Source organism: Phalacrocorax carbo, chromosome 3 (genome assembly GCF_963921805.1).
Source record: "Phalacrocorax carbo chromosome 3, bPhaCar2.1, whole genome shotgun sequence".
NCBI classification, from domain to species: Eukaryota; Metazoa; Chordata; class Aves; order Suliformes; family Phalacrocoracidae; genus Phalacrocorax; species Phalacrocorax carbo.
The window spans coordinates 61,925,863-61,947,192 of record NC_087515.1 but is presented as its reverse complement, the minus strand read 5'-3'; the positions used below and the strand labels follow the sequence as shown (position 1 = coordinate 61,947,192).

Here is a 21,330-nt window from a genome sequence, read left to right as displayed (position 1 = left end):
AAGAGATGTGCAGTTCAAATCTAAATTTCCTCCTTACCCATGGGGAAGTGAGAAATTCCAGAAAACGTGGAACAGTTGGAAAGGATAAAAATATCAGGAGATGCAACAAAGCAAAACGTTCCCCCAGACGAATAGGTTTCCCCTTGATTAAACAAAAAAAAAAATTGAAATGTGTCTGAATTAAACAGAACAGAAAATGAGAATCTGCAATACACAGCTATAATGGATGAAGCACGAGATGAAAGGTCTGAGATGAATCTTGATTGGTATGTCGTGCCTCAGTTTTTTTTTTTTCTAATTTTGTACAACTCCCTCACAACTAGGTAATGACTTAGCTCCTGAGTGTATCCCATTAAGATCGCATAATGAAAGCTGGGCTGCTGCTGAAAAAATTAGCAATAAGTGAAGACTGCTATTTTACTATTGATAGCAATTTTGGTAGTGGTGCCAATAAAAAATGGATTATGTCATTGACCTGAGAACATCAACAATAACCTGTCTTGGTGAAAAAGCTCATGATCTAGCTAGTAGTTATCAAATCATATACACAAGCTTAAATATATGTATAGCTACTGTATTCTTAGTTTTTCTTTAAAAAGCCCCTGCTTAAATATTGTTCCATCACTGTCTGCACATGTCCTTCTGATCACTAAACCAGGCAGCATAAATAGAGGGCACTGGGCACAAATAGCCCTTGTATTCATTTAAATCATAAGATAGCACTATTATCAACAACCACCACAATCATATCCAAAAAGGAACACGTAAACGCTGTTAATCCCTCTAAGAGTCAAGAAAATGATCACAGGACTCTTTCTAGGGTATTTTCCTAAATGTTCATGTTTTTGTTTACCACAGCCCCTGTTAATTGATAAATTTTGCATTTGCGTCACTTGCCATTTCCAGGCAGGCATGTCTCAGTAGTCGCCTCCCCCAGACAAGCCACCTCCCCAGCTCTGTTTGCTTCCTTTCATGCCTCCTCTCTCTCTCAAGCTAGTTACAGCTCCAGTGTTCTCATTTCATCACATTTCTGTACTGACATGTACAGAAGGTGATGCAGCAAGCTTGAAGTCTATTTACATACTACAAGTGACTACGTGTTAAATTTAGCTGGTTGCACCCAGCAGAGAGGGGCCTTCCAAAAACGATCTTCCAGAACAACAAACCAAACTGCATTAGCTCAGTTCCATCAGCAAAGGAGTAAACAAATTGTTACCCTGATTGAATAAATTACCAGTGCGGTAGCTGGAAGAACCCCTCAAATTAACACTAAAAGAGGGCAAGGAAGCAGATGACAGCTATATTTTAAGTTGGTACCCTACATAAAGAAGGAAAAACCTGTAAAATGCTGGAACCTCAATCTAAAAGGGAACTGCATGAATCAGCTTAGTTCACCTGGCCAGTTACTAGCTCAGGGAAGCACTGAATCTAGCCAAAGCAAAAAGCAAAACAGCCCAAGGCCAAAGCAGAGTGCCATGACAAAAGCTATACTGCAGTTCTATTTGTCTCCAAACTTAACAACTAATTTCATAATTTATGCAATTTAGTAGAATGTGAATTTCTCCTATAAACTCATCCAGAGCTAAGGGAAACTCCATGAATGCTGGCAGATCCCCAGCACTCATTCCCTGAGCAGTGCCGATGCTGGAAGAGGACTTTTCACAGTTACAGTGTAAAGCATTCAGACAGCAGGTTGGGAATCCTCCCCCTTCTCCTCATTCCCAGAGGCCGACACTCCAGGTTTAAGCTTGTTTTAGAAATGCTGGCATGTGAACGGTGACACCGGTTCACAGTGAGAATCCATTTAAGCCCAGTGTTTTGCCTCCTACAATAGCCATTTGGAGATTCCTTGGGAAGAGCAAAACCAGAGAAAATTCATACAGTACTTCCCCTAATAGTCTGACAGCCTCTGACTATTTTCAGCTTAGGGAAATATCTGTCCCTGTTGTAGTTTTAGTGTCCAGGTAGATCTCTCTTCGGTGCACATTTCCAGTCTTGTCTGAATTCTTGTAAACTTCTTATATCACAGCACCCTTTGGCAAAGCGGTCTGCTACTCACCTCCTTAAAGAACCACCTCCTTTTGTTTGATATCCTGCCCCACTATTAATTCACTTTATTTTCATTTCATAGCTCCTAGTTTTTCTGCAGTAAGAGGCAATCAAGAGAACCCCTACCCACCTTTCCACATTACTCCTGTTTTGGTGGCTCTCTAGCAACCCCTTTAAGCTCTCTCTTTTCCAGGCTGAAGACTACTAGCCTTCGCAGTTGTTCCTTATGCAGAAGTTGATTTATGCCTTTGATCACCCTTGTTGCCCTGCTGTGAATCTTCTCTAAATCTAAGCTACCTTTTATAAGTCAAGGGGGCTGGTACTGCACAGTATGCAAAGTGTGGTGACCAACATTACTAATATTTATTTTATTCTTTTGACTGCTCCTGAGCACGAGAGAGCCATCTATCAAACTCTCAGAGGTCTCTTCTGAGTAGTGGAGGTTGCTTCAGAGGCCATTACCGCAAATGTGAAGGTAGAACTGTTTTGTTTCCCCGGGCGTACCACTTTACATTTACCTATACTGAGTTTCACCGCCATTTTATTGCCAAGTTTCATAAAGACTTTCTGAGATTCTTGACAACTGGCCATTGCCTTTACTATTTTGAATAATTTCCTATCATCAGTAAACATTATAGCTCAATGTTCAAACTCTTTTCAAGGCCACCCATGCATACAGTGAACAGGTGAGGATCCAGCAGAGACTCCCGCAAAACTTCACCAGTAACCTCAGTCCATTATGAGGATCCATGCCAGGATTCTCTCATTTGTGCCAGAGCTGGGATGTTTATTATGCAAGGTAAGGTACGACTTTACTACCTTTTTTATTTCCTAAGCCTCCAAAATGCTTATTTTAGTTAAAAACCAGAGAATGAACACTGGCCATCACAGCATTTTATTATCTGTTATTAAAGATGACAGGACAGAGGAATCCCTCGTGGTAATGTTGAAGTTTCCAGTATACCAATGACAAAATGAGAAGTACCACGAACTCCAAAGGTAATTTCCTTAAAAAGGAAAGCAAGCAGAGGAGAAACAGCAGAAGAACTGGCTGATATCCAGGCTGATAAGAATATTATCACGATGAAATCTTTGCCATCCATCCTCCCATATGAATGACACAAACTATGATGGGCTGGTACACGCATCAGGTTCAGTGGAGCTTGCAGATACAGTTATTGAAAAGAGAAAGCATAACAGCATCTGGCTATTTATTATTCAGGTTGCTCCAATGCAGACTTGTCATCTGCTTTAAAACTATCTGAGGTGCTTGACAAGATGCAGAATGCAACAAAAACAAGTCAGGAATTTCTAGTCTGCAAAATTTTATTAAGCAACAGCTGGACAACTCTTACAACTCAAATCATCAAGGAAAAATAGGGCAATCAGTCCATCGCTCAATCATGTAGACAGTAAAGAATTTGGACAAACCACATTTTTATAGGGAAACCAACAATGCTTTCTAGGCACCTCCTGCAAAATCTATTACACAAGATACATAAAGGGAGAGGCAGATCAGGGTAGTCTAAGTACAGTGGAAACCAGGTATACCGTGGTATACTGAGGAGAAAACAAAAAAGAAAACTTGGTTTTCAAAAAAATATATTTTAAAAATAGTATAGGTATGTAAAAGTACACAGACTGTGTACCAAATTTTCAAAAGCCATAAGAAAAACATGCGGGGCTTGCTAGCTTAAGAACGCATGCACCTGCATGACTATATGCTCATTAAAAAAAAAAAAAAAAAAAGAAAAAAAAATCCAAAATCATGTTCAAAGTTGTAGTACCAAAGTAATGCATTTATAAACAAATGCAACTCCCCTTCTTTTTCAGGAAACACTACAGTGCCTTTTCAATCAAATGCATCCCCATGCTATTCCACAACACCTTATATTTTATCTACAATAAACAACGAGATCTTGAACAGACATACCCTTCCCCAAACACACAACGCACACACAAAAAAAGAAGCAGCGGATGCAGAAATAGTGAAATGAAAGGCAACCAAAGGCAAAACACGTATCAAGCAAACAAACAAAAGAAACAAAGGGAAAATTAGGAAAGTTCTGAACAAATAGCTTGAAACAACATAGGTAGGAATTACAAGCTGAGCACGATTCTGATGAAATACTTGCAACTCAGGTGTCTGCACATTGTTCAAAAATGTTTCTTTTATTATTACTTTACTCTTAATCCATACTTTAAACCATCTACTTGGCCAGTAAGATAAACATTCCACAAATAGACAACATTCACCAGGACTGAGAATTGCTGAATCAGATCATATTTTTAAATTTGCAGTAACATAATCCCGGAGGGCAAAGATTAAGAATAAACTGTCAGGCTTTAACATCATACTATCTGATTTTTTCACTGAACGCTCTGGACAGGGAAGTATTTGGTATTTTCATTTATTTAATTTTAAGTCTCATCATGAGACAACAATCATGTTGTTTTTATCCTGCAGTCAGCTCTGGGTCAGCAAACTGTGCACTTGCATAGTGCTCCTCAACAATCAATTTGCCTTGAAGCACAAATTTCTCACTATAGGTCCATTTGCACAGTCAAAAGTTGAAGGGTGAAGTTTTTCATTTTCTTAGCAAGAATTGCTTCACTGAATCCTACTTCATTCTTTTACGCGGTTAATTGCTTCTGTCTTAAAAACCTAATTTTCTAGATGCAGCAACAATCAAACTGCCCAAAGAAATTATCTCCTGATACATCTTCAGAGATATCAGGCAACACAGAAAGCTGAGTCTTCTAAACTTAAAACTTCTCTGCAGGACTTTTTCAGAAGAAAACTAAATAAATACAAAGAGAAAATAATTCACATAGCCCATTGTTCACAAGTAGAAATTAATCTCATTCCTTCGAGAATGGTCCAAGTAAATTCCAACCCTGCAAAGAGGACCTGTGGTGCCTACCTGCAGACTACTCCTGAGGGTAGCAGGACTCTAAATTGGTATTTGCTGATGGAGGATTGTGCTTGCCTTGAAGGTGAAGGGACTTGAAAATGAAAAAATTGATCTTTCAGAATTTTTCCATTTTTGTCAGCAGTATGACAACATTTGCTCTCTTATACTGGGAAAACCATTATGCCAATCTCTAAATAACATAAACAGCTTGCTCTCCTGTGATGGAATCCTAGAAATGGGAATAAAAGGCAACAATCTGAATAACTGCCCTGTGCCCAGGATTTTACGTCTAGCATTCTTCAGGGGGGGTTATATGGAACTGTCAATATAGTTGTTGGCTAATGCTTTATAACTTTCTTAAGAGGATATATGGGTCATTTAAATCATTCTTACATTATAATCCCACAGTAAAGGGAAAGGTCATTTTGGGTTGATTCTACTCTCCTATGTATCTTGGTGTAACCATGTAGTGAGGCTAGAAGTCGGCCCTCTGTCAGCATGTCGCACAAGTGACTCATCTGTTACTACGAATCTCCAAGTCAGACTTGCTGGTCTGGAGTGGTTTGGGCTCCGCAGAAATGTGCATTTTCCAAACTGCTGCTCTGGGAAACACATTCTTAAAAGCTAGTAAAAGTTTACTCTGCCTTCTCTCCCTTTTCTCTCAATCGAATAAGTTTTTGCAGGTGTTGCTCTCTTCATGGGAGACTTTGAACTGTTTCTGACAGGTAACAGGGCACCCAGATAACATAGGATCACACACATCAGGCTGCAAAAAGCAAATGCACAGAAATTGTCTGAGGCAACAATCAGACAAGCTCCGAAATGTGTTTGGAACTTCTGCGAGAACACTAAAAAGACACATCAAGGAAAGCCTGGACCTACGGAAAGTATAGGCTCAAGGCTTCAGCAAAGTCAGATATCTTTGTCTGACACCTGTACACCTTCATGTATCTTCATAAAATCAATGGAACAAAACTGGAGAGAGAAATTTAGAACTGATTTGCTTGTGGTTGCATCTCAGGGAAGTTTATCTAACTGAGATGAACCTGTGTACAGATTTACTGTCATACAACCAATAGTCAGGCAGCCCATGGCACATATTACTGCTGCCTCTGGAACAGAGTGCAAAATTATTAACACGATAATTCCTTTTTTCCCTCTTTTACCCCCCTCTTTTACCCCCCTCTTTCTCACAGTTTCTTAGGGTGCAGCAGAAACATTATATTCTTGCTGTTTCAAGCTAAAATTTGCCACTCCATGCATGGTACACTTTATACCAGACTTTATGTATCAATTTCTAGACTGTTAGGAGCTATATTTTGAGGATATCAGCCATATTTTTTCAAAAGAATCAGGTTCTGTGTTGCATCCCTTCGCAACTCCAGTGGAGCCGATTCTGACTTCAAATGGCCACCATGGCCACTAGCTGGCACCGGGGCTTTCTCTGCCCAAAGCTGCTGCAGCCCAAAGCTGCTGCAGCCCAAAGCTGCTGCAGCCCAAAGCTGCTGCAGCCCAAAGCCCGTGGCAGCTGCAGGCTGCTCTTGGCACTGAGCTAGAAGGATGCGGGGAGGATGAGCCTGCTCCACCAGGTCTCCGACGGAGCATCTTTAAGCAGCAAAGCTGCTGCAGGCAGCGTCAGGGCTCAGCTCCATAAAGCTCTGCACAGTGCTAGCTCAGATATCAGAAGCACTATGGCTGTGCTAGAATCAGCTGAGCCCAGCTGAAGGAGGAGTGTTATTGGTCTGAGCAGAGGAAAACACATGTACTGCCACACTATTTCTCGTGCCTCAGCTAGCTTATTCCAAGCCAGTTTGCTTGTATCTCTGCTTTTTACAAACTGAGCCTATATGGTTATATCCTTTTTTACCATGTAAGCCACCTTATTTTATTATCTCAAGAAAAAGCACTCTACTAAGAAGAGGGAAAGCAAATCGAACCTTGCATTTTTAAAACCACACCCAACTGAAATATATAGTTAGAAACACGGGAGGAAAACAGTGAAGAGGAACAGGTTTCTGCAGGTCCCATCTACACTCTTTGTAGTCTACACAGTCCTCCATAGCAAACTCACTGCGTTCAGCTGTCAGAAAAATACTTTTGCCTGCCTGCATTATAAAATTTTGCATGCTATCCAGCAAAACCAGGTCTTCCTATATGCATTTTTAACTTCTTGCAGCAAAACATACTGCTAGCAAACAATTACTTACAAAGATGCTCTTTAAATATAAATAAGAAAGTGTGTATAACTCACTGATACATAGTAATAAAATAATCCCTAAATCACTTATTACATTATGCAAGATAAATAATTTGTCTTTTGGACATTAACAGATCTGCATTAAATTATCTTTAAAAAAACCCACTCAAAACTCCCTCAAAAAAAAAAACACCAAAAAACCCCCCAAACAAACCCAACAATAAAACCCAACCAAAAACCCACAAACCCCCTAGACTGTCGTAAGTATTGCACAACTAAAAAAAAACAACTTTGGAAAAAACATACTTAACTACTGGAAATTACTGTATGTATAAAAGAACTAGACATTTCTCAACACTTTGCTACATTCTTCCTAGAAGAACTTAGTTATCTACAGAAAACCTGGGTTTTACTAAAGAGATATAAAATGTAACATCTATCTTCTGGCTGAATGCAATAGTGATCTTCAGGATTTAAGTGATTATTTTGGGGGACGGGGGCTTTGAAATTTTTTTCCTGTATTGTATCTCAGTGAAAAATAAAACAACTGCCATTTTCTCTTGTCCTCTGTATAATTTAAGATCCAGTTGCACGCTCAGACATTCACATAATTCCCATTCCTTTCATTAAAATTCTACATATTTGAGAGTATTTTCTCTCTCTAATACTGGGTATTCTCTACGCCACTGAAATCCTCGAATAAAGGGACTCTGTCAAATTATTTTCAAAAAGATAAAAGGTAATCTTATCTTATAGCATGTTCTGACAAGTAAATGGGAAGGATGTTGGAAATTGCATTTTTTTCCCTCATTTATGATAATTATTCCTTGTGCTTTGCTGGGGCAGAAACCAGGTCTCTCCTGTGCCAAGGCCCTTTGTAAGTGCCATCAGAAGGACCCAGTCATGACCTGGGCCACTGAAACCAAAGCACTAACTCTGCTACTTGTTGTACTGGGTTTCATTTCTTGGTTTTCCATCAGCATAAACCTACTGATAATCGGAAAAAGTTTGGCAATGAACCAAGTGAAGAGGAATACTGACCCCTGGAAGGTTAAAGAGATTGCACAGAGAAGTCCTTCTATTCGGATTATATTTTGTTCAGAAAAACCATTCATGTTGTTTCCACATAACGAGAATTCTGGCTTAAAACCACCAGTGATGTTCCTTCCAGCTGAAGATGTCTAATGTGACTGAGCGGCCCTTTCCTCAGCCAGCCAGCAAGCAAGCCATGGTATGTTTCTTCTCTTACCATGTTCAGTGTGTGCCTGTTATACTCTAATTAGGGTATGACTGGTTAGCACAGACCTAAGGGCAGGTAAGGACTCTCATCAGCCAGCTTTCCTCCTTGTGTATTGGAATCAGTGGGCTGAGAATTCAGCTCACTGTTTGTACAGCGTGTAACTCAATATAAGACAAAGGGCTTTCTCCACAAAAACCCAAGGGAAACACTTGGATTTTAAAGGGACCAGAACCAAACCCATTTTGGTTCCTCCATTCCACACGCATTATACATACAGGCACTCAAACTGCTGAATAAATCATGCATGTGAGAAAGAATAAAAATGGGCCCAGACAACTGATGGAAATTAACAAAAATAATTAATTAAAGCAGATGACGATCTGCTAGATGACAAGGAGAATGTCGCACCTGACCACTTCCACACGTAAGCAGAAGCCACCGAGCTTTGGGACTACACAGGCACAGTACCACCTACTTTCCCCCTCCTTCCTTCCTACTTCTGCTTTCTTGCTCCAAGGAAACCATCTTGCATGTGGTTTTTGCTGGACTTACCCGGCAGGACATTACCTGTGGATGATCTGCCTTGTCATCTCCCTTGGCAACTCTGAAACTGCTCTCTGACTGGCATTACCCCCTCTGTGCTGCACAGCTCTAGAAGCCTCAGCAGAGCAGAAGTTAAAAGCTCACTGTGTGTTGGTAACTTCTACTACAGCAGGGTCTTATCTTAGGTAATATGTTCCTCTGGAATGAATCAAGCACAACGCACATCTGCCCTACCGTTAGGATTTAAGAAAAGCAAAGAGAGAAAATCACACCTATTCATCTTAAGTTATATCAAGTTTTTCAAGTAAGACGTTGAACTGTGGATGAAAGACAAAGACAAAGCAGCCCATTGACACCTCAGCCAATATATCTTTCTCAGTGTGCCTTTCACTTCAGAAGAGTAATTTCTGAGGGAAATCTGCAGCTAAGTTTTGTAATTGAATGTCCAAATAATCAAATGAATAGTTTTGGGTTTTGTGTATCACTGGGGAAACTACTTCCATACAAAAACATATTCTGTAGCAAAATGCAGGCAAGGAGGAAAGAGAGAAAGCAAATAAATATGTGCACAACATATGGACAACACAGAAACTCTTCTGTGCAAGCAACCCTTCTGAAATGCTCAACAGGTCTGCATGTCCACCAGAAAGAACTGCAGAGCCATGCTACAGCTATTAAGCCTTCCTCTAGAACACTCCACCTAAACTTTGGCTTCCCACTCTTATCTGGAGCATTATATTCTCAAACCATAGTCACAAAGACTACTCAAGTAGCAAGGTGATAAAAGGGATGATTCTGTCCAATTTTTCCTTCCTCTTTCAACTCACTTGTTCTCCAGCCTTGATGTTGTTTCTTGTAATGAAAGTGCTTTCCTGATGAAATTGCCTCCTATAATGACTCGTTATACTTCTGTCTACTTCCTAATTCAAGCACTGATACACTTTTGTAGAATTTGATTCATACCAATTGCTAAGAAGACCGAATACACTAGGCCTTCTCATTGGGTTGAAAAACTTTGTTTATAAAGTGTAAACACATCTGAATGAGGAGCATGTACAGGTGTGGCCCTGGAGGCACACGTGGTCACACTGTACCTCTCCCAACTACAGGCCAAATCGGAGAATACTGCTGATCAACATGAGCAAAGAAGCAATGTTCATAGATACTCCCTCCCTATTTTCTGTCACCTACTGAAGCATGTTTATCCCCAATAACAAGAATTACAATGCTTGTAATTATTTCCTCCTCTATCTTCTGTCACCTGCTGAAAGATGTTTATCCCCAATAACAGCACACAAAACAAGCAGACGTCAACTTCTTTGATACATGGGTTTTTAAACCACCCATTGGTAACAACTGTTTCTCTTCTGAATAACACATCATTATTTATATATTACACATTGACCTAAAGCCTCCATGGAACTTGTGGTGCTTAGTTATTGTCAAAGATCAGAGAAGAAACACATGTCTTCAAGTATCATAGCTTCTTTTTTTCTTTTTTTTTGCTGCTATCACTGATGTTGTAGTCGTAGTAGTAGTAATAGTAGTAGTAGTACAAACTGGACCAGAAAAAAAGTTATGTTCCCTGTTTTAAAAAGAACAGCATGATATAAGGCAGTCTATCAAAAAGAGCAGTTGTTTTTAATCCCTCTATAAACTTATATCAGCTACTGTAGCAAACACGGCAGAACCACCACAACAAGCCAAAAGCCACACTTCTCCACGTAACACTGAATGGCTCTCAACCCTTCGCTCTTTCTGAGACCCAGCACAATGCTTAAAAAGAAAGAAAACACCTGAAAACAAACAAACGAACAAAAAAACCAAAACAGAAAACAGCCCCCCACCCTCTACCCCGTGACTGATTAGAGTTTAATGCCCTTCTGTTGGGCACCAAGAGACTTTTCCAGTTTTACTGCCTTCTTTGCTCCCAGGCACCTCTGCACACCTAAAGCAGGCTGCCCTGACATTTTCCGGTTTGGACTTTATGAGAAGGTTAACATTTCCTCTCTCCAGTCTCTACTTGTTCATTTGAGGCGTTGAGTTACATTAGCCAGAGCAACAGCAAAGGCTTGCACTGCAGAAAATGGATACTGAAAGTCCAAAATGTAAGCATTGCCATCAATCCTTCCGAACTGCATCACCTGGGAAGCAGGGGAAGAGGAGAAGGGAAGAAAAAAAGAGAACAAAGTCAAAAAAAGTGGACCACAGAAAAGGAACCAGAGAAGAATAAAAGCTAAATATTTTTGCTCCTTTGTAAGAACCCCTCACCTTTTGAGCTAATATGAATGGGGCTACTCACAGAATGGGGTATGATGCCAAAGAAGAGTAAGAGCACTGTTTTATTTGTCTGTATAGATTATTTGGCTGCAATATTTGACTCCATAGGGTAAACTGAGCTTTAAAACATGCTAGACTTTATACAGCATTGGTATAAGTAGATCATCACCAATTACTTCAGCAGATGTGGGTTACACCAGCACCATGCTTCCTGAAGGAAAATACCATTCTCACCCTCGGAGAGATCCTATAATCAGGAAAACAGGTTTTGTTTTCAAAGAAAGGAGCTTTTAGGGAAGGGGAATAACCAATCTCCTAACTCTAGCACTTCACAGCTGGTAAGCTGTATGTTCTCGGCAGTTCTGTTTGCCTTTGCATAAACTTTGCTGGCACATAATTACACCAAGAATGAACAGGCAAAGTGGCAGTGGGAGCTGTTCAAAATGTAAAGCAAGACTAGTCAGGTTGTTCGTCATTCTTCCACAGGGAATATCTGAAGTTTGGCCTATCATTACTCCTTTTGCGTTCGGTTCATCAGAAGCCCAGACCGTATTTGCTTTACAGTGAAGATCCCTGAGCTAGAATGGAGGCTGCCTATGCAAGCCAAGTCAGGCTTTGCTCCCCCACCAAAAAAACCTACAGCGGGTGATTCTGCACAGTGGTCCATGGGTATGTATCCACAGCCATTTAACTGAAGAAGGGGTATAAATGACTCCAATCACTGTGCCTTTTTAATGAGCTGTTGTTACACAGACAGACAAAACCAAGAGACTACCCCTGGTCATGCATGTTGGACATTTAAGACATCTAACTCCCAAGTTAAATCAGAGGGATTTGAGAGCCTTGATGTCTTTAATAAATCAGAAGTGACTTACAGAGATGGGACAGGCTGTACAAGGAAATAAATATGTGTCTCCTGAGTCTTAGTCCAGTGTCCTGCTGATTGGTATCACTTAATAGCCTGGGTTTGGTGTAGTAACATCCCACTTGGGCCAAGGTGAGAGATCCTAAAATGAATGCTTTGATCTTTTGAACTATCCACAGACCCCTCTACACACAGGCAGTTCAGAAGCAGCCCAGGAGCACTTTGTTCTGGGGAGGGTCAGTGCCTCCCTCCTCTAGTATTAAGAACCAGCCCCAGAGGCCTGGTAATGCACAAGGGAAATTTTGGCATGGAAGGAACCTAACTGCTCATCCATTGTCTCTGCCTTAGCTATCTGCTGACTGGCCCACCTTTGTGACCACCACAAGAAGGAAGCAGTGTTCAGTCAGAGGGCTGCTATCCACAATCACCGACGACAAACGTGGCTACTGTTAGGGAGATCGGTTGTGTTTATTACAAAACCCACCTACCTTCAGCAGTGAGAGCCCATGAAACTAAAGGAGGCCTCTATTCCCACATCCCACTGGAGTAAGACCAAACATATTTTGTACATTTACTTTACAGCTGAACTTTACCCTCCGTTCTGAATCTATACCTTTGACGGCTCGTTTTTATCAACCATGTGGAAAAGCTTTTTTTCACGGAGCAGCTAACACAAGCAGGAGGCACTTGGCTGCATGAGAGGCAGAGCTTACTTCTGTGATGGCTCTCCTTCTCTCCGTCCCCCACCCTGGCCCACGTGTGTTGCCCCCGCCTACCTGTCGTCCTTCCAGCTCAATCTGGAAGTTTTTTGCTGACTCTTGGGTCACCCGCCCTCCGAAGTCCAGCTGGTAGACTTGAGTTGCCTCATTCCACAGCGGCTGCTTGTTGGCCATCACATACACAAAGCCCTGGCTCCCCAGCCTCCCGTCCTCCTTCTCGCTGGCCTTCCGGCACTTGAATTCGTCCAGCTCACTGGCTGTCCTCAAACTCCTTTTGGTTTTCCAACCCTTTTTGCTGCCCTGGCTCTGGTTCATCAGTTCATCCCCGCTGATAAAAAGCTCTGGCTCACTCTCTGAACTGTCCTGAAACTCATTCGTTTTGTTTAGCTTCTTGGACTTCAGCTGGTCTTTCTGGCTCTTGACTTTCTTCTTCTCCCTCCCCAGCCGAGGGCTGGATATTAGCGAATTGAAGTCGGTCAGCGTCCTTGCCTCCTTTTTGACCTTGCCCTCAGTGATAGCTTGCACGTTTCCTTCCTCGGCTCGACTGTCCAGGCGCTTGCGGCTCTTCTTGCCAAATTTGTCTGTCCTTTGAGGAACGGGGCTTTCTGTCAAGGAGAGTACCTCCTGGAAGGTGTCTGCTGTCTCCACCATTACCTCTGTACCCACATGGCCCTGCAGCTCTGCCGGCGGAGGAGACATCACCGGCTTCTCCACCACAAGGAGTGGCTTGGGAGGCAACGTGCCCTGGGGGTTCTGTACGGGTGGACAGGCGCTGTAGGAGCTCCAGGGGTGCAAGGCGATTGGTGGCAGCTGTAAACTAGAGCAGGCGCTACTTCCCGGATACATGGGTGGCAAAGGGCAATAGGAGAGGTTGGATGGATAACCTGGCTGAAGCACAACTGTGGGCTCCTGCTGTGCAAACTGCGTTGGGGCCAGAGCTTCTTTGGGGGAGCAGGGGGGCTGCATTCCCTGAAGGGGAGGGGCATTGTAGCTTCCTGGGTAAGGTACTCCAACCCCATAACTCGCCTGGAAAGTGGCAGTGGGACTGGTTGGGGACTTGGGGGAAACAAATGGCACTCGAGACATATCCAGATGTTGAGTTTGACCAATGATGAGAGGAGTAGGTTTTAGAGGGTTGGGCACTGAGCTCTGAGCTGTCCTTTCCTGAGGAACCCATATCTCTTCACTCACCATAGGGTCCCACTGGTACGGTGGTGGCCGTTTTACACCAAGGGCAGCCTCCGTCAAGGACACAGGTACATGCCGTATTGACTTCTCTACTGGGCAATGCTGAGAAAGGGCCTCATCCTCCGTGAAGGCAGAGTTGATATAATCTGCTCGGTCACGGGAATTGTCAGGTGGGCTCAGCAAGCTGTAAGAGGACTGGGAGGCCAGAGGCGAAGTACTGACAGAGTGAGCGATGACAGAGCTGTGCTGGGAGCCACTCGCCGTGCTCAGATCAGGTCTCATGCCACCAATACTGGAAGTGCTGCTACTAGCGTTGGCACTAGTGATGTTGCCCACACCACCAGCGCTTGCGTTGCTGCCGCCACTGCTGCACTGACTGCAGGTGTACAGGGCGGTGGGTACTCTCTGCTGGTATTGCGCTGTCACAACACTGCTCTTGGCCTTCGGGGGAAGTTGCAAGGTGGCTCTCTGACTGTCCACCAGCTGAGCCATTTTCAGGGCTGCCTCTCTGCTGTTCCTCCGCAGAGTTGCATGAATGATACTGCTGTCCAGCCTCTGCGTGATGCTTCTGCCCTGGGACAGCTGGCTGGCAATATCAGGGTAGGGCGGTGGGTCCCCAGTTGGGATGGAGTAACGGGGGACTGTGAGCCGATTCAGGGTGGCGCTGGTGCAGGGCTGCTGCATTTTCTTCTCAGAGGCGGTGATGCGCAAGGTGGCGGAGCTGCCGGGCCCTGGCAGGGTGTAGGTGCTCTGGGCACAGAGCATCCTGGTGCGAGGCCGGCACACCTCCTCCACATTCCCACTGCTGTCAAAAGTTGTTATCCGCTCATACCCCAGGGGTGTCTGGTAGTGCCCTGCTGGGTAGAGGGAGAATTCCCCCTTTTTCAGACAGAGGTCGAGGGGTGGCTGCGGGGGGCCGGGTGGAGGCGGTGGGGCGGCCGTAGGTGCAGCAGGGATTGTGCCAGGGTAGGGCGGTGGAGGGTTCATCTTGGTCAGCTGCAGCTCCTGGGTGGCCCCAAAGATGACGGCGTCCCCTTCCACCAGCTGAGGTCCCGGCCGCGGGGCCTTGGCCTTGGGTGGGGGCTCGTGCTCACGGTCGCTATGGTCCCGCAGGTCGGCCAGGGCAATGGCAGGGGGTGTGGGGGGCAGCGGGGCAAGGGTGGGGGGCACGGGAGGGGCACGACCCAGCTCCCCCCCAGCCAGCGCCCCAGCCCCGGGGCCAGGAAAGCGGCCCGGCACCCCCGGGAAGGGCCCCGCCCCTTCGCCCCCTGCTTCTGCCGGCGGATTGGCCAGCACGTCCAGCTGCACGTTCTGATTGGCCAGAAGTGACTGGACCAGGCCGATGCTCTGTGTGGGCGACATGGCCTGGGCAGAGCTGTGGATGGGGGCGATGGGGATGTTGACGGTGCACGGCGGACTGCTGGCAGGGGCACCAGGGGCACCGGGCACTGCAAAAAACAACACAGCATGTCACAGAATCATAGAACCATGTAGGTTGGAAAAGACCTCCAAGATTATCAAGTCCAACCATTAACCTAGCACTTCCAAGTCCACCACTAAATATAACCCTAAGCACCACATCTATGCATCTTTTAAATACCCCCAGGGAGGATGACTCAACCACTTCTCTGGGCAGCCTGTTCCAATACCTGACCACTCTTTCAGTAAAGATATTTTTCCTAATATCCAATCTAAACCTCCCCTGACACAGCTTGAGGCCATTTCATCTCATTCTATTGCTAGCTACCTGGGAGAAAAGACCAACACCCACCTCACTACAACCTCCTTTCAGGTAGTTGTAGAGAGGGATAAGGTCTCCCCTCAGCCTCCTCTTCTCCAGACTGAACAATTCCAGTTCCCTCAGCTGCTCCACGTAAGACTTGTGCTCTGGATGCTTCATCAGCTTCGTCACCCTTCTCTGGACATGCTCCAGAAGGGGACCCCTCAGTACAAGAGGGGGACATGCCCCCTCTTGTACTGTGGAGCCCCAAACTGAACACTGTATTTGAGGTGTCACCTCACCAGTGCCGAGTACTGGGGCACGATCACTCCCCTACTCCTGCTGGCCACACTATTCCTGATACAAGCCAGGATGCTGTTGGCCTTCTTGGCCACCTGGGCACACTGCTGGCTCACATTCAGCCGGCTGCCAACAAGCACGCCCAGGTCCCTCTCCACTGGGCACCTTTCCAGCCACCCTTCCCCAAGCCTGTAGCATTGCATGGGGTTGTTGTTACCCAAGTGCAGGACGCGGCACTTGGCCTTGTTAAACATCATGCAATTGGCCTCAGCGCATCGATCCAGCCCGTCCAGATCCCGCTGTAGAGCCTTCCTGCTCTCGAGCATATCAACACTCGTCCAATTTGGTGTCAGCTGCACACTTAGTGAGGGTGCACTCAATCCCCTCGTCCAGATCATTGATAAAGATATTAAACAAGACTGGCCCCAAAACTGAGCCCTGGGGAACCCCATTTGTGAACGGCCACCAACTGGATTTAACTCCATTCACCACCACTTTTTAGGCCCGGCCATACAACCAGTTTATATCCACTGAAGAGTATGCCTGTACAAGCCATGAGCAGCCAGTTTCTCCACAAGAATGCTGTGAGAAACGGTGTCAAAGGCTTCACTAAAGTTTAGGTAGACAACATCCACAGCCTCTCCCTCATCCACTCAGTGGGTCACTTTGGTTGACCCACTCACAGACCTGTGGCTGCTGCCACCTCTTTTTTGCCTAGGTCCTTTGTCCTAGGACCACTAATGTGGCCTCCTGGCTTCCTCTACGGCTGCTGCTATCTGATGGTGAGGCACAAACAAGTCCCTGCCGGCCCAGGCTGACTCCTTCTAAAGCCAGTTGTGTGACACTGTGCCATGCTCAACTGAGCTTCAGGAGGAGCATGAAATGATGCTCCTCAAGACTGCCCTGATCTAACAGCATTATAGAGTTTTGACTTGGATGTTTATTTGCCATAAAAACAAACAAAAAGTGGAGGAAAAAAAGAAAGTCAAAGACCTGCACTGAAGGCACTGTATAGTCTCTAGGATAATGTCCCTAGTCTCAATGAGTTTAGGAAAACTGGAGAATACAGACAGCAGTGGGGGAAAGCAAAGTATTATATCTGAAGTATAGGGGGTGACAAAGCAACCAGTATCAGAAAAAGAAGGGAAATGAAACAAAGAGAGAGAGAAATGCGATGGAATGAAATAGACAAAACTTATAAAAGTTTTTGAAAGAAGATTTGTAAGGAAATGATGTGAGGAAATAGATGGGAAGCCAAAAAGATTCAAGAAGTGGGTACTGTAGTCAGGGCAACTTCAGCGTGCAATCAGAAATGTGAAAAGAAGAGATACACAGGAAAAGTTTCCTACACATGGTGGTGGTAAACACGGGACAGTGAGGCAAGATGCAATTCTGATGATTTTGAGCAGAAGCATGGAATTTGCTCAGCTGCTTGCAAATCCTTTTGCAGGAAGTGGTGAGAGGGATTCCAATAGGAACTGCCACTGAAAAGCTGGAACATGGCAGGGAAATGAGGACACTGGAACCAAGTACAGGTGCAGAAGTCAAGATAAGAAGGAACAAAATAGAATAATGAGGGGAAACAGTAAATACTATATTAAAACCCCCACAAATTTTGCATACGCTCTATTAGTTTCCATGTATAAAAGCCATGGAAAATGATAAGCGAGTTGCATCAGCAGATTTATGAGAGGAAAAGAGACTAGTCATATCCAGGATCCTAGAGTCATATCCAGGATCATTTAAGTGTGCCAAATTTTGTGGAGATCTCTGATTTGCAAGACCAGATCAGGCAAGAGATCCATTAGTCAGGACTCCTCTAGCTACTGCCCAGTTCCTAATGAATTTCTAATTAAAATTCTAGTCATCCACGTATGCCTTGTTATTATATTTTTGATAGCATTAGGCTTTGGTCAGCATTAGTCATGAACGTGGTAGGTGTACAGACAGGTCTGTGGCTACGCTGGCAAATTTTTACAGTAGTTCTGTTCACTTCTTTAGAAGACGACCGACAGGTAAACTTAACTGACCCTAATGCAGTGTAGTTCTGTGCTCAGCTGGCAGGCCATGCTTTCGTCCTGCTGTCTGCAGGTTAGCAATTTATCTGCCAAAGCTCGAGGTTTAATTGTTAGCTTGGCTTGAGTAGCCCAGAATGTTGCTGTCATGGATATAACGTGCCTTATCAAGCAAAATTCCATTCGTCGCAGTGTTGCTTAATATCCCAAAGTGTTTAAATCCAACTTTTTTCATTTCTCCAATACTTTTTAATTTATTTGTTTGCATAATTTGCAAGTTAAATAAATTCACTGTCCATTTGCCTTGCCAAATCTTTACTGACTACATTAAAAAACACCTGTCCCAGGAGTACCTCATTATTAACATTCCACTGCCCAAGAGCAGCTTTCTATGTTGTTTTTTTTTTGACCTATCATGCAATTATTATTTACACTACAATATTTTTTCTCATTAGTATAGGGCACTTTTTTCCTCTATATGCAGGCCTTAAGAAAGGATATCCCCAAAGATGTCTCTGAATATTTAAGTAGCCCCCATTTGCTAAGTCAGAAATGAATTTTCAGAAGAAACTAGAAAGAAAAAAGTGGATAAGAAGGCAGCTGTTATAGAGGACAAGGTAGTATGATTCTTCTACTAGCCTTCTCAAAGAGCTGTAACAAAACTCTAACAATTAACCCTACATTTATGTGGTGTTCACCAACCTGCAATTCTGAGTATCATTTCAGCTCTTTTAATAATGTAAAAGGAACTGATATTGCAGATCTAACCCAATTTTCAGGAAGGGATGCAAAGACTTTATATTAACATTTTTTTTTCTACTTCATTTTTGTATTACTTTCTGTCAGCTGGGACCATGTTTCATAATAGAAAATGCTGAGTGTTTCCTATGCATAACATCAATGTCTCTTATCTTCTTCAGATCCTGCAGGTGAATATCACTTAGACATAAATTAGGCAAGCCAAACCCCGAATCATGAAAGAATGGTCTTCATTTTAAGCACATGAGTATTTCCTTAGAAGTCCAGAGGACTACTCTGATGCTTGGGTCAGACACAAGCTTTGGTGCTTTCAGCAGTCAAAACCTTGGTCTGAAATAATGGGAGTATTTCTACTTAATTCTATAGACTCTAGCACAAGCCTTTAATTGCTTTGTAGTGCTCACACTCCTTTCTCCTTAAAGGGTACTAGCACGATGGCCACTCCTGTAGTTCCAAAAACCTGTGACCTGGCAACAGGAAACCCCCACTGATGTGGAAATTCTGAAAATGTATTAATTTACCTTCTTGTCTCTTATTTTTTAATTTTATTGGCATGATGATTTTTTTTTTAATTGAAGGAGGCCCTCAGTACTTCCAGTCCTTTTACCTGCCACATTCACATCACCTGCATCCAAGCCTTCCCCACACTGTTTGAACCTTCTGCTAACTTAAATCTCAGTGAAATGAGAAATTCTTCTGACCCCCTGTTTATAGACTGTTTATAGACTGCTTCACTATTTTAGTCTCTCTGTAAGACTTAGTATTGATAAAAATCCAAACGGGCATTTATCACTTCTCAAAGGGTGGCTTATTTTTATGGGAAACTGCCCTTCAAGCCAAGGTCCTATCAGCAGGCTCTGCTTTGCTGCCATCAGGTCACAAGAATGACCCTTTGGGGCTTCCAACACATTACAACTCTGTCCTACAAAGATGCAGAATGCAAAGCTTCAATCTACAGAGAATTCTTAGCAAACTAAATAGAAGATTATTAATTTTCTAATAAACTTGAAACTTATATGAATTATATTTTCCACATATTTTAGAAAGCAATGTCTGTACTACATATTAGTCTTATTCCAATTCAGTTCTACAGGACCCCATCAGATTAAGGGATTTTGATTTGTGTGTTTACCAGAGGGGGTTAGTGACACAAGTGATCTGCCCTCCAGCTAGCTTAACCCATAACATAGCACACCTCCAGCTCCTCCTTACCCGGTAAATCATCTTCGTCTTCGCTGAAAACATTTGGATTAAAGACAGGAAGGTTAATGTAGTCCATTGAAATCTTCCGCACTTCCGGGAGATATATTGTCATCTGCCTGGGCTGAAGATGCAGCAAACTGGTTTTATATATTACTGGAGGAAGAGTATAACAAGAAATTTTAAAAAAATCTGTTACACAAAGAGCATCTAAAGCTAAGAAAGAATCAATTCAAAACAGACAGAATGGTTATGGCTATTTTTAGTTAATGCATTAACGAACAAATGCATATATGGACCATTCTTAGCCAAATTGCTATGTAACACTTTGCATAAACACGATAAAAGAGATTGTTTTTTTCAGCTATTTCTCTTTAAATAGAAGCAGCATCTCTGTAGTTAAATAATCCGTAGAAAAAAATGAATTACTTCATCTTGTATTCACCTCTATTTTTACAGAAGAAAAACAAGGCCAAGGGCAGAGTAGTGCACCTGGGCTGGGGCAACCCCCGATATCAATACAGGCTGGGGGATGAAGAGATTGAGAGCAGCCCTGCGGAGAAGGACTTGGGGGTTCTGATGGACGAAAAGCTGGACATGAGCCAGCAGCGTGTGCTTGCAGCCCAGAAGGCCAACCGTGTCCTGGGCTGCATCAAAAGAAGTGTAGCCAGCACGTTGAGGGAGATGATTCTGCCCCTCTGCTCTGCTTTCTTGAGACCTCTGCAGTACTGTGTCCAGTTCTGGAGCCCTCAGCACAGGAAAGACATGGACCTGTTGGAGCGGGTCCAGAGAAGGGCCGCAAAAATGATCAGAGGGCTGGAGCACCTCTCCTAGGAGGACAGGCTGAGAGAGTTGGGGTTGTTCAGCCTGGAGAAGAGATGGCTGTGGGGAGACCTTCTTGTGGCCTTTCAGTACTTAAAGGGGGCTTATAAGAAAGGGGATAATCCTTTTAGCAGGCCCTCCTGTGATAGGACAAGGGGCAGTGGTTTTAAACTAAAAGAGGATAGATTTAGACTAGATAAAAGAAGTTTTTTACAATAAGGGTGGTGAAGAGCTGGAACAGGTTGCCCAGAGAGGTGGTGGATGCTGCATCCCTAGAAACATTCAAGGTCAGGTTGGACGGTGACGGAAAACCAGCGGGAGACAGGCACCATCCGATGATGATCATCAAGTCTCGTTTATTGGCAATTAGCAAATATCTTTTATACCGTTCGTAAATTAGCTCATACCTATTTGCAAAAGCATAGCTCATCCTTGGCTGGGAGGTAGATGCCAACTCCTCCCATGCTTATCTCTTGTGTTCAGCCTTGCAATTAGCAGTTACTTGTTTCTCACACTCC

At 43.7% G+C, this 21,330-nt stretch overlaps 1 protein-coding gene across 4 annotated transcripts in view; it reads right to left on the bottom strand.

The window, feature by feature from the left end:
* Nucleotides 1–3,354: 3,354 nt before the first annotated feature.
* TULP4 (TUB like protein 4) overlaps nucleotides 3,355–21,330 on the bottom strand; it is a 172,164-nt gene continuing 154,188 nt past the window's right edge. For all 4 annotated transcript variants that reach the window (XM_064447095.1, XM_064447098.1, XM_064447096.1 and 1 more), the window contains 3 exons: nucleotides 20,003–20,146; nucleotides 12,866–15,444; nucleotides 3,355–11,088 (listed from right to left, as the gene is read on the bottom strand). In XM_064447095.1, the coding sequence (XP_064303165.1) occupies nucleotides 10,972–11,088; nucleotides 12,866–15,444; nucleotides 20,003–20,146 (2,840 nt within the window). In that variant the 3' untranslated portion in view covers nucleotides 3,355–10,971. The remainder of the gene's footprint in view (nucleotides 11,089–12,865; nucleotides 15,445–20,002; nucleotides 20,147–21,330) is intronic.